Source organism: Hermetia illucens, chromosome 5, assembly GCF_905115235.1.
Source record: "Hermetia illucens chromosome 5, iHerIll2.2.curated.20191125, whole genome shotgun sequence".
Lineage (NCBI taxonomy): Eukaryota > Metazoa > Arthropoda > Insecta > Diptera > Stratiomyidae > Hermetia > Hermetia illucens.
In genome coordinates, this window is record NC_051853.1 from 48,625,170 (window position 1) to 48,638,751 (window position 13,582).

Sequence of the window (13,582 nt, forward strand, 5' to 3'; positions counted from 1 at the left end):
GGCAAAATGAATTTGCCTGAAAATCAAGTCATTTTGTTTTATTTACCAGTCCCCAGTACTTTTTGATTATAGAGGAAACTAAAGTAAATTTAGGCAGAATTTTCAAAAAGGGGCCGAACTTATAGGACAAATCAATAAACTAATAACTAGGTTATGTTCTGCTAAGAGACTGGAGGTAGCCAGAGTTTCCGCCCATTATTCTGTCCGCTAAAAACTCCCTTTTCAATGACTGGCTGCGTGAGACGTTGGCAGGTTTTTGTGGATGTGCAAACGTTGCCTGGAAGCAGAAGAACGAAAAGTTTCAAGTTAACAACGGTATATGACAGGCTGAGCCGTGTTCTATTCTTTATTACATTTGTTACATTTAACCGAAACTATCACAGTATTTTCCTTTTTTAAGAACAAGGAAAATTTCAACCTAGAAGCCTTGGATTCTTTAACTAAGATTTTGACCTGACGACAGGGATCCAAATTTATGCAACAAATTGAATTACATACATTCAACCAAAAGGTCAGACGAAAACTTCACCCTAGTGACTGGTCGTGAATGTAGTAGGTGAATGCATTGACACTCTACGTAGGGGGAACTCACTGATTGGAAAGTTACTACTGATTCCGATAATGCCTTTGAGGAGTGGGATTGTTGGTTTTCAATGCCGAGTTGCAAGAGACCAACTGAATCTCTTAATTAGAGATTTGTCACGGGGCCGGAATAACCCTTTCAATTTTGACGAAGCCAACCTCCGACTCGGTTATATGCGGTTGGCTAATTGCGGGAGTTTTATCAAGGCTGTTGTCGGCATTCTAGATCACAGGAAAGCTCTTTGAGTTCGACGTGGAGCCGCGTTTCCTATCAAACGGTTCCCGGCCCCAAGATAATAGAGGTGTCAGGTAAGTCTCGTATCCTCTGTTATAGATTTACTTCCGCCTGAAGTTGGAGCACGCATATTATGTCAATCTTGTAATTATTCACCGAAAACCCTGTCCCCCGCCCCCCGTGTCGGATCGGTTTCGAAAGGCGTAATACTCACTTACTACAAACAAACTGATATATATCTCTCCCTTGGCTTGGCCAGTTCTTTAACTAGAGTTTCCTAAAATTCCCTTGACCTCCAATCTATTCTTTACAATGGTCTCGTAGAAAATTATTTGTATGTCCATAACCTCAAAGGACCCTGGGCCATTTGCTCGACATTTTTTTCCTTTATTTGCAAAGCTAAGCCACGCCCACAAAATGTATGTTAATATCAAAATGGCTTTATTAGAGATGTTTAGATCCAGTGAATCCATTGTCGTGAAAATCTCTAAAATTCTCTTGTCCACGCGCGCAGTTTGAAGGACTTCTGATATTGTTTCTGGGTATGATGTTAGTTTGGGGTTGAGGGGACTCCTAGGATGAATCCCAGTATTTAGAGCCCGAAATACAGTCACAAATGATTCGTGGCCGAAGTTGTTCGATCCACCATATTATACGCGGTTTCGGACTGCGAGGAAATACTATGGTGTAGGACCAATTGGAGGACAGTAAACACAATTAACCGCCTTGTTACACTGAGCGTGTGCAACGACTTCAGGACAACTTCACGTGAGGCAATAGGTGTTATTGCAGATATGGTCCCGATGGATTTTCTGGCATGTGAGGTACATACTTTATCAATTTGAGAAAAAAACACAAAATCCGCCCTTTTGCCCTAAATGTGGTTGCGCACTTGGAGGGCTAGAGTATGTCGCAATTTTGCTCAAAGTGGAGGTGCTTGGAAGAGCAAAAGGATGACTGCTTAAAACGCAGACTTCCTCGCACTTTCCGACGGTTGTGTGGTAAAGGAAAGGGGGGAGTGTCGGGGTGGTTTCGCGGATGCACACATTGCTGCAATCTGATGTACTCATGAGAAAAAGGCAGAAAGATGGACATGAAATGAATCTATTTGTGTGAAATTTTGTTTTAAATAAACCTTTAAAAACGTCCGTCTATTTTAGACATTGGCGAATATCCTTGTAAAAAGTGCTAATTGAAATAATTGGAAAGTGGATAAAGTCATACCCAGGCAACGTTATCGATACAAAATAATTCCATAATTGAACAATCCACTGCGGATCAAATATTTCAAAGTATTGAGAATACGGCATTGACATATACCAACTGTTCCTGGATATATGCCAAGCTTACGTTGGCACCTTATAATAGTATGGATGAAAAGTGGATAATGCTAGGTGCGAAAATGACCTAACTCATAACTTTCAAACCGATTCAAGACTAAAACAAGGAGATGATTTATCTCACATACTCTACTCTGGTTGTGGAATCTGATTAACGAAACGTAACCTAAGGGGATATATACAGGCCGCTATTGACAAAATCTACATAGTTAGATATGCTGACGATATTCACATCATAGCTTGCACACTACTTCTTATGAAGATGGTGCTTCAGGAAATGGTGTCTGCTACTAAAGAAAGCTGGTTCAAAGGCAACTAGTCGGGTTGGAAGTGTATGGAGGTGTGCCCCTAGCAGTAAATGTAGCTCAAGGAGCTCCTATAACTTTGAAAAATACACGTTTAAAAAGGCAGGGATTTTATCATCACGAGGTAGTGACGAAAGGTGTGAGATACAGCGGCGTCAGTAAAAGAAGGAGATGCATATAAGGTAAGTTTCAACTGTGAGTTATAAGAGTTATTTCACGAAACCAGATTTGCGCAAGTAAGACGGTCGGTGACGATTCACGATCGGTGTATCGGAACTACTGGCACCTGCGTATCCGGGTTACAAAGGTTCGGCCGGGGCTGGCACGTCATTCAGGAAGAAGGAAAAGGCTTGAAATGGAGAAGGATGCAGAACCTCATCCACCCGAACCGACACAATTGCATTGAAAACACACTTCTGCGAAAACTTCTACATATCTGCGCTAAGATCGAACGAATCTAAAAGGTTCGACCTGACCCAAAAAATAATGGGGAACCCATTGCACAATAGATAATATAGTAGAGGGGTTTCTAAAATCATAAAATACAGAGATGACCTATTGGAGCGACAATCTAGTTTTCTTCAATTCCATTTTACGCTTGATGCCATAAACATGACTAGAAGAGCTAGCTCGGGACAAGGTGTCCCCTTATAAGAACTCATTAGCTAAACCGAGTGTACATATTTATTCGTATTTGACTACACTACTCGAAAGCTATCTTTCCAAAAGAACACTTTGGTCTGATACAGATAGGGGTCGTTAGAAATACATCTTCACAGAAGACGTGCCTCTGTCAAGGCTCAGTGGTGTATTTTCCGCCGCTCCCTAGGCTAAGAAGGCCAAGATAACACAATTTGTGAATGATTTGAAGGTGATTATTGCAATAAAACAACCTTATGATGTTGTAAGACACTGCTAATGAGAGCATTATTGTTACAAAAACATAGCTGGTGATGGTTCGGCTTGCCCAGAAGAACAAAAGACGAAGGCGCGACTAGCATTTGGGATTTTAGACCACACTATCACTTCAAATTTGGCCAACAAGTACTTAATGGTGATCATTGAAGCAAAGGTCAATTTCAAGCCAAACTAACCGGCAGACACTTTTGTTAAGACGAAACGCAAGCAAATGAAGCCAAACACAGAACAAAAGTCATTGGAAAAATGATTACAGAAAGTATGTGTACTAATTTACCTTGAAGACCTAGAATATGTCGCGATTTTGCGCAAAGAAGGGGTATTCTAAATTCTGCTTTATACCCCCTATTAACAGGAAAATGCTGAAATCGGAGGAAATCTGGCGCGCAATAGCTTCAGTAATAAAGAGGATTTAGGCGGAGGACGTAAGGAAAACGTGAACAGCGGAAGATATGTTTGCTTGAAACGCAGTCTTTCCGTTGAACTAATGCTTTCCCGCGATTGCATAGAGACCGTACGAATAGAATGGAGAAATAGTTTCATGAGTGCACACCCTACTGCTGTTTGTAGCCCTGAAAAAAGGCACAACGATGAAAAACTTCCGTCTGATATATGATATAGACGAATACCCTTATTACACCCATCCTGCAAACTAACTAACTAAAGTTATTGGGAAGCGACTAAAGGGATACTCAAACAATATTATGGATGCGTATAAGGTGTTTACAGAATTGAACGGTCTACCTAAGAGCAAATACTTCTGGTCTGGTGCGAATACGTAATCATACCAACTGTTCCTGGATATCTAGTAAGCTTACGTTGGCACCAATCATATCGCGTTGCCGCTGTATACCGCGAAGCTAAGGCTCCTTTCGAAGCTGATCCAACTTATAAAAGTCGCAACAAAATGCAGAGAATGCTAGGTGCGAATTCAACAAGGGACTGGCTCAAATTTTCTAAACTGAGACAGGACTAAAACAAGGAGAATGTTCCGCACAAATACTCCATATTCCAGTTTGAGAATTTGTCGCCAGAAACGTAACCTAACTGGATGCAAAACATTGGTAGATATACTGACGATGATGAGATGAAAGGTAGGACACTACTTCGTGTGAAGAAGGTGCTTCAAAAAGTGGGCTCAGTTACTCAGGAGATCTGGTTGAAGGACAACTAGTCAGGTGGAAAGTGTATGATAGTGTGTCCCCAACAGTCAATACACCTCAAGGAGCTATTAGAACAAAGGTTTTATTATCAACAAAAGGCCAAGGACACAAAGATGAATCACGACCACCCCGCAAAACCTTCTATGCAGTCTGGACTATCTTTAAATCAAGGCTGGTTACAGAAACAATAAATTGTTTATCTATAAAATACTAAAGAATACTACTACTCGAAGATCCCTTGGACTGGAGAAGGAAACATACAATATTCTGATCTGACAGAAAGATGAAATTTACCCAAAAACCATTTTCAGTTGATAGACCCATTTGAGGGAAAGATCCTTCAAAATATTCTTGGGTCAGTAAAAGAAGGAAATGCATGGAGGGTTACTTTTAACTATGTGTTGTACGAATTATTTTACGAAAATCGCCAATCAAAAAGAGATGAAAAGTGGACATACCGGGCGAATGCTAAATAGATTTGCAGAAGAAAACCGACCTAAGGAATGACTTGCTGTACTGTGCTGAGAATTCAATCGATACGGATAACAAGATATTTCTACGCTTTTCTAGTTGAAGGTTCACGATTGGTGTATCGGAAAAACTGGAAGTTGTGTATCCGAGTTGCGAAGGTTCACCCCGGCCTGGCGCTTCATTGAAGAAGAAACAAAAAGCTTCAAATAGAGAAGGTTGGTGGAAAACCGACACAGCTGCATCCAACTGAAACGTTTTCCTATCTGCGCTAAGATCGGGTGAACTTGTATGGTCACTATTCTCCACTTTCTAATTTATAGTTCGGCCCCCGTGATTAACACAATTCGAATTGAGATTATCTTTTGACTTACTCTAGGCACACTTGCTCTCCATAGAAACGAAAGGAAATTTAGATTTTGAGGAATATGAACATTCTTTTAATATTTTAATGAGACCTTATTTCAGCTCACATTCACATGAAGTATTTTACAAAAAAACGCTGGAAAATGATCAAATTAGAGACGAGTGAAGCATAGGACATCACCTTTCCATTTATCTACATACATGCTCAAATCCGAACCTGAAAGGTGAGCTTATTAATTAGCTAATATATTTATGACATTAATTAATATCCATGCGTGGATTCCTTGAAACTCTGTAATGTTCGGCATTTGAATATAAATTGTTATGTTCCCATTCAAATCAGATCACACACATGCACACGAGTCTGAGTAATTCAAGGTTAAATAATTCTGAACAGAATTGAATTAAATGCGAAAACCTGGTTATGGTTCCAACTTTCACCCAAACCCAAAGCACGCCTGACAATAAATCAATGGTTAGCTCAATCAATGTATGAGAAGCGATGGAAATGTGGAAACCCATACGAGTATTCCTCTTAACACAGTGATCCCGACAATTCTACTTCTGGAATGCCAGTTAGGCTCCTTGAAGTAACAATTTCAATTTCATCATCTTCCTCCTGACTTTAGAAGTGAAGGAAAAGGATTTCATTTAGAAGACACTCACAGATGTACTCGCATGCATAAATCATGTCTAGAGTGATGTTGACAGTTAATTGATTGAATTCATGAGTTTCTAAGATATAAATCCGGGCACTTCTAAGAAAAGGCGAGGAAAGTCTAGACATCAAAATGACGAGGGTTATAATAGATTGAAGCATTTTGGTTCACTAAGCCTCTAAATTGTTTATCATACGTCCTGCTCCGTCATTCAGGCAGAAAATAACGTATTGTACTATGCATATAAATATGTAAACAGATTTCACTCACCGTTGCCGATTTCGAATATCCGCTCGATGTTCAAACATCATGACGGCGAATGGACCATCAGGAGGCCTTAGTTCCTGCGACGTTCTAATGTACAAATATGCCAATATTGTTGTCGGTGCACAATACCTGGAAATTAAAAGATTTAATTAAAGTTCAGCCTTTTCTTGGAAAAAAGATAGATTCAACTTTAATTTATTGGAAGCAGCAAACAGCAAAAATGTTCATCAAACTGCGGTATGGGAGGAATAACCCTTCAATTCAGTGGAAGTGTATTAACCATGGCAAACTAATTGAATTAGGATGCTTTCCATTCCAATCACCACCACATAATTCTGAGAAAATGTAAGTATTATACAAAAGGATAATATCGTAACAGTTCCAGTCATCAAGGTCAACATATTCAATGTTGTTCAAAGGAGATGGCTGCCGAAAAATTGGCACCATATGCTGCTACATTGACGAAAGTTAGTCCCGAGACGAATTACGACGAATATTTATTCCACAAAATAGACAGAATAGGAGAAAGCCAGTGAAGTAATATATGTACAAGTGTGTATATAGCCTGAGCGCAAATATGGTGTCGCTATACATCCCTACTCCAATGTGACAGAAGTTTTCAAAATTACATTTCGAAGTAAGTACGGAAGGAAGAGTGAGTTAATACCGAACGCCATGTATGTAAGTCATGACATTTAAAGAAATTTAATTAAAGGTGCTCACAAGCAGAGTCGATAAAAGAAGACAACTTATATCATGGATATTATCACTCGTTGCTTCATTATTTTTGCATTTAAAACACTGTCACGTGGAGGGTGAATGCGTACCCGGATGCTACTTCCACAGCTTTTTGTACTTGAAATCAGGAGGCCCGACTACCTGCTCAAAATAAACTGATTCTGATGGCGGACATTTGCTCACGAATGTTTCTAGAATACTCTTCCAAAAGATGGGCAAACACCTTACTTATAATAGTAAACTACTTTGATATCGGATTGTCTTACCGACATTTAAGCCACCTGTAGTCAAGTATTCTAACTAAATATTTTCCGTACTTTTCTCTCTCTTTAAACTTCTTTGTGGAGAAGTTTATTCAGTAGGAGAATATCAACCACTTCCTTCCGTCTTACGCATTCCCATGCTAACAAAATATGTAATGAACTAAAGGAAATCGATATGATCAAATGGCCATTAAGGGTGACCGAAGACGACCTAGATGAAAAAGCTATCGTAAAACCTAAAAGAAATTGACTAAGTTGACTGTGAAGGTCTGCTCGCAAATATTGAAGCGCTCTGTCGACACGTGGTTGTACGTCTCTGTGCTCGCAATGTGGGCGGTTCCTTTGAGAGCTTCAATCCCTCACGTGTCATTAAATCAAAATTCACTTGTCTTTGCTGGCGCATGAATTCGCACCGGATTCAAAAAAAGTTAACAAACACGGGGATTCGCCTGCACCTAGCAATATGACCACACGCGAGCTAAATTTGGACTGCCCACGTGGAGTCGACACTCTTTGGACCCGAATCCCACGATCGAGAGGAAGGATCCACGATGGATCACAACCTCGATCCTTATTACTCCTGCCACAGATGTTCAGAGAGCGCGGCCTTTGAGGTTCCCAGCCTTCATTGACATCCTCGGGCGATTATTTTGGAGGATGCTCCTTACATATAGGCTAAGGAGGAGGAGAGAAGAAGGGAGTCCTCAAATCAAAGAAAATTATCTAGAGTTCATGGCTAGATATATTCCGCAAGAAAATTCATTATCCGATATACAAGATGACGGAAATAATAAAAATAATAGAAAAACTAAACATTATTATGTTAAATAAATCCGGTAAAAAGAAAGAACTTTTTTAAGGAAGTATTATAACTAAAAATAATTAAATAAAAAAATTAATAAAAGAAAGAAAGTGCAAAGTGCAGAGGGTTTACAGGAACTATACCATCACCAGTGAGACACCCGTAGATGAAATTCTAGACACACTAAAATAGAAACTTTCTGTCATATGCTGTCGGTTACGACGGTATAGCGAAAGTCACGCCAGACGTGTCCAGAATGCAACATACGCGAGGAACCAGCAGAGCTTTTCCAGATCTTTCAATGAATCCCAACAGAGCGTCCAGACAGCACAGTTTTCGGTAACGGAAGCAAAAGAATACTGGGTTGGACTTTGGGGGTTACTTGCCCAGCATACTGAGCATACTACGTGAATCACCGCGGAAGGCATCCGTCATCCCAAGACGCTTGGCATGAATTTTGCGCATGTTACCGAAGCTTGAAGAACTGGAGGGGCCCAGGTCTGGATCGGGTATAGAATTTCTGGTATAAGAAATTTATCAGCGTATACAGTCGGTTGGCACACAACATAAATCAGGTCATGAGTCGACCAGAGGAATTTCCACCCTTCCTTATTACGGTAACTGCCTACCTTATCCCTAAAAAGAACATAGCGCAGGTCCCCGCAGTCACAAGACCGATTACTTGCTTACTAACCTAGAAATCGCATCTCTCGGGCAAGAATAAAATAAGGGCATTGAATTTAGTAGTATTCGATATCCTTTCATTTTCTTATGCTTTCGGTATATTGCCATGGACGAAGACCAATTTGGAAAACGGTTAGCGGCGGATACGAACAAGTATGTCCAAATTCCAAATGCATCATCTAAACTCTGCCGTGGAGCGGATGAACCTGGCAAGGGAAATCAAAGAAATTTGGTATCTCGAGCAAGTGGTTGTAGTTCCCATAATATTGTCAGCTACACGTATTGTACCTATGTAAATCCCTCACAGCTTCCCTTGATGTAATGGGACTCACACCGTCTGGCTCAAACCATGCAGAAGTACACCATTCTAAATACGTGCTCGATGTTGCGGGAAGTCCTCGACGGATTCTCCCCTTTATCTTGGAAATAGCTACGATCGTCCGAACCTAAATGCTTGGCACTTAGTGCTAGTATTAGGAAAAATCTGGCATCTGCCGAGATTGTAACAACTCGGGAATTTATAAAATAGTTCCAAAAAAAAACTCACAATACCATTTGGTCCGGTCCGGCATCGAGTTGATACAGACCTCACACATACACAATTCTCAAAAAATATTTTCAACTCTGGCCAAGCTTTGGTCAATAGAATTGGCGGATTTGCGTTCAATATAATTGTAGTCATGTTGTGTTCTGCGAATTATATAAAGGAGCACTTAACATCTACCAGCCGTTTCGGTCACGCTGCTCCCAGGACAGAGGTGAGGCAGCATCTGACGATTTGCCTCTGTTCTGGTAAGAAACCGTAAAGCCGTCATCGCCTGACATTTTTATCACAATACCTCACCCAAAGATCTGCTCTCTCAAAATTTGTTATTTTTTTTCTTTATTTTAAATACTATAATCAGCCGACACGCTGGGTCTTCTAATCACCATCTAAAATCGCCATGTAAGCTATCTGGAAATAGTGGAGGCACTAAACAATGGCTATGACAATATCCTTGAGTACGTTACTCAAATTAACCCAATGTTTGGATGTCACATGATTTTAAGAGGAAGAACAAAAGAAATTTTATTGACAGAATTATGGTACATCATTTTGCTGCGGAAACCCAGCGAAATGGAGTCATTTTTCAAGAAAATCATTAAGAACGATGAAAAATGGATCAGAAACCCAAGCGATAATTATCGAAGACCACGAGCGACTCCAATGCCTGAAATGGTGGCAAATAAGATTATGTTGAGCGTTTGGAAGGGAAGTGTGACACCAAACGACCAATACAGTCCTCTACGATGCGGCAGGTGAGGCTCACCATTATATCCACTGATCGCACTATTCACTTCTTCACCGGATACGCACCGCGGACAGGTCACCCTGATGATGAGAAGGATGCCTTCTAGCAACTTCTCGATGCAAAAATCTGTAACGTGCCTGCTGACGACTATATCATCATTTCATCATGTGGGTGAAAAGGACAATGGCAACAGGTTCCAAAGGTTTAGAGGGCACAATGAGGGTGGTGCAGGTGTAGTCGACTTTGAGAATACCCATGACCTTGTAATTTTGAATACATGGTTCATCAAACGATTGTCTCATCTTCCTACATTTTATAGTGGGAACAGTAAAACGCAAATCGACTATATTCTCATTAGACCCCGAAATTTTACCATCGTCACTGATTGCAAAGCCTTTCCCTATGAGACGATCGCTCCTCAACATTGACCGTTAATTGCTGTCTTGCGAATCAAGCACCGATAAAAGAGCGCGAGGAACGCACTGAACCGTCGCCCAATAAGTGGTAGCAATTTCGTGAGAAGAAAGAAGAAATAATCCCACTTACTCGATTACCAACCATTACGAATGTGGGGGAATCGTGAAACCAAATGAAAGGCACGATCCACAAAGCGGGGCCAAGCCAGATAAGAGGTTCATCAACCGAGATACTTAGCTTTGGAATAACGATGTTGAAATGAAGGTCCATGAAAAACTAAAACGGTGGCCGATTGGTAAAATGACAACCGGGAAGCAAAGAAAACGAATGATGTCACCCCAGCGGTCCATTAGAAATATATTTACGATAAACTGAACATTCAGGATATGTATTGACTTGTCAAAAACTGACACAAAAGATGGAAGGATATTGGACACTTGTGTTGCGTTAATGATAAGAACGGTACTTTGCTGACCAACGAAGTGCGACGGAAAAAGCTCTGGAAAGTGAATAGCTAGGGCCCAATACCGTGGCTCAGTGAATTCTTCAATCGGGTTATTGATCGCATCCGAAGTGGGGATATCCGCGATCGTTATGGGGTTGCACCGATCCTACGAAAATTGTGAGAGAAGCGCCTTCGGTGGTATGGTAATACAATTTGTGTTAACGAAAATTCACTTTCCCAGATTGGTCTGAACATCGAAGTTGATAGTAAACGATCAAAAGGTCAGCCCAAACAACGGTGGTTTGATGCCCTGGATGGTGATTTGAAAGTCTCGCGACTACATCTAGATTAGGACTTCTGTAAAATAAAATGGCGAATCCGATCACGACGAGCCGACCCCGCTTGTGAATGGGACAAAGGCTAAAGGAAAAGACGAATAATTAGAAATAGAAGTATCAATTAGTTAAAAGCTGTCATTTAAGATAATTGAAAAAGGGAATGCCTTTATTTCTGGTTGTAATTCACGTATTAACGGTAGGCAAAGATAAAATAATATGTTCCATCTAAATGCCGGTTCTACACTTTTCCCAAAAAGCTTAGATTCGAGACAACATATGAGAGCTGAGAGGACTTTATTCAGCTCTGAACTTATAGGGAAACTAAGTAAAAGCAATTGACAGGACTTGACAAATGGTCCTGCTACTTTTTTTCTCCCACCGTAATTTTAATTGAGTAGGAGTTCTACCTAGCTTCAATTATATCATACGACACGCCACAGTCGTTATGTGTATGTTTACATGTGAATCATCTTGTACTTATGAGGATATTTCTTACGCTTAGAACACAAAAATACATTAAAAAGATACTTACATTATCACAAATAGACCTCGCATGTATTCTTGCATATCGTCGATCAAGTTAACGAAACAAAGACCAACTCCTTGAAGCCCCGCAACGTATGTCTGGAATAGAATGAAAAATCTGATTTAGAAACAATTCAAAGTATGTATTGGGCCGATGCATGTTACTGAACATGAGAGAACTCTAAGTACTGCACTTCATTCATGCATTAATTTCAGATATTTTATCAAAACGTCGAATTTTGTGCCAATGAAACAACATTTGTAAAAGTTATAATTTTCTTGCTTGATCAAAATCAAAATGTTTTCGAAAGTCATCATATAATGTAAGAAGCCTATCCTGAAGGCGGGTCTAATTTGCATGCTTTCTTGATTTCGATTTCCATGATTACTATTGAGTACTATTATTCCGATGCGCCCAAACAGGTTTGGCTAAAACCTCCTTCAAAGATATAAACAAGTCGGAAATTGGAAGCTTGACACTTCAGTTAAGAAATTTTTTATGTATATTTTTTGTATAAGGAACTCTGGAGATAAATACCAGGTCGGACCTTTAGAATAGCAAACTATTTATTTCACTAGGTTTAATCAATTATGACCTATTTTTGTTGATAGGATTTGCACTAAAGTTGCAAATATGGCCGCACAATTGTTGGCTTCTAGAATGTAGTTTGGCAGAGTTTTTTCGCAAATTTCCAAAATACTCTTTTTTTTGAAAAAATAGTGTGGTGTTTTCAAATTTGATGTGTGCTATAAAAAGTTGTTCACAACCACGTCAGAGTCGGACTGGTGTGGTCAATTGATGCGTTATCTTGTGTGAATAAATAGTTAGGCAACTTGGAAACGGCGGATCTGTGGTTTCAAATCACTCTAAAGACCATGTTGATATTTTTTTTTATCTTTTTTATTAAAAACTGCCGCGTTTGCACCTTTCCTCATCCACTGATTCTTTCCAAATCATTAATGATCCACTGATGAATCTGCACATTGAAAAAATGTGATGTTCATTCCTTAAATATGCAGTCACAATTCAACTTTTTTTTTTCAGACAAAACGACAATCCATTAAGTTTCTGTACGTACCACAAGGTGACAAACTTCACTAGCTTGAATTATATCATTATCCGTCTAAATCAGGTGAGCATTGGCAAAATTGAGATATCCTTCCTCGTGATGAGATTTCAGTACAGACGTCTGCTCGGCTCACAATCGAGATGTTTTCAACGTTGTTTAATTGGTAGGCTTTGGTAGGTGCAGCAGCATTTTCACAAGGATGCCTTATACGCATGGTGCTTTAAATTACGGTTGTATCGTTTTTAAACAGATGAATCTGATTACAAAAGAATTCATAGTTGTGAACTTCCACAACCCTTCTCACGTTCAACTTAACACCTCCAACATGCGTCAATTTTTGTTTTATTCTCTCTACTGTTGATATATTTAGATACACCCAGAGAAGGTACCAGCGAAGTCTATAATATGGTACATCCAGTTCTTACAATGCCTTCCGATTCTCGTATCCCCATACATCTGTTTGGTAGAAGATATGTAGTTACCCTGAAGCGTAGAGAGGACTGGGAAGACCCAGTGGAATGCGTGGCGGGATATACGGAAGTCTTCTACACCGATGGCTCAAGAACAGAAGAGGGTTCTGGAACCGGAGTCTACCTCTCGAATAAAAACGAGAATTGGGCTTTTCCTTTGGGACAATATGCAACGGTTTTTCAAGCCGAAGTTTATGCGATCCTAAAGGTGGCAAACTGGGTGATTGACGAGCGG

At 40.0% G+C, this 13,582-nt stretch overlaps 1 protein-coding gene across 1 annotated transcript in view; it reads right to left on the reverse strand.

The window, feature by feature from the left end:
* Window positions 1-13,582, reverse strand: part of LOC119658239 (orexin receptor type 2) — a 127,433-nt gene that overhangs the window by 22,884 nt on the left and 90,967 nt on the right. The window contains exons 4-5 of the mRNA XM_038065517.1: window positions 11,815-11,906; window positions 6,307-6,432 (exon numbers count right to left, since the gene is read on the reverse strand). Coding sequence (XP_037921445.1) covers window positions 6,307-6,432; window positions 11,815-11,906 — 218 coding nt within the window. The remainder of the gene's footprint in view (window positions 1-6,306; window positions 6,433-11,814; window positions 11,907-13,582) is intronic.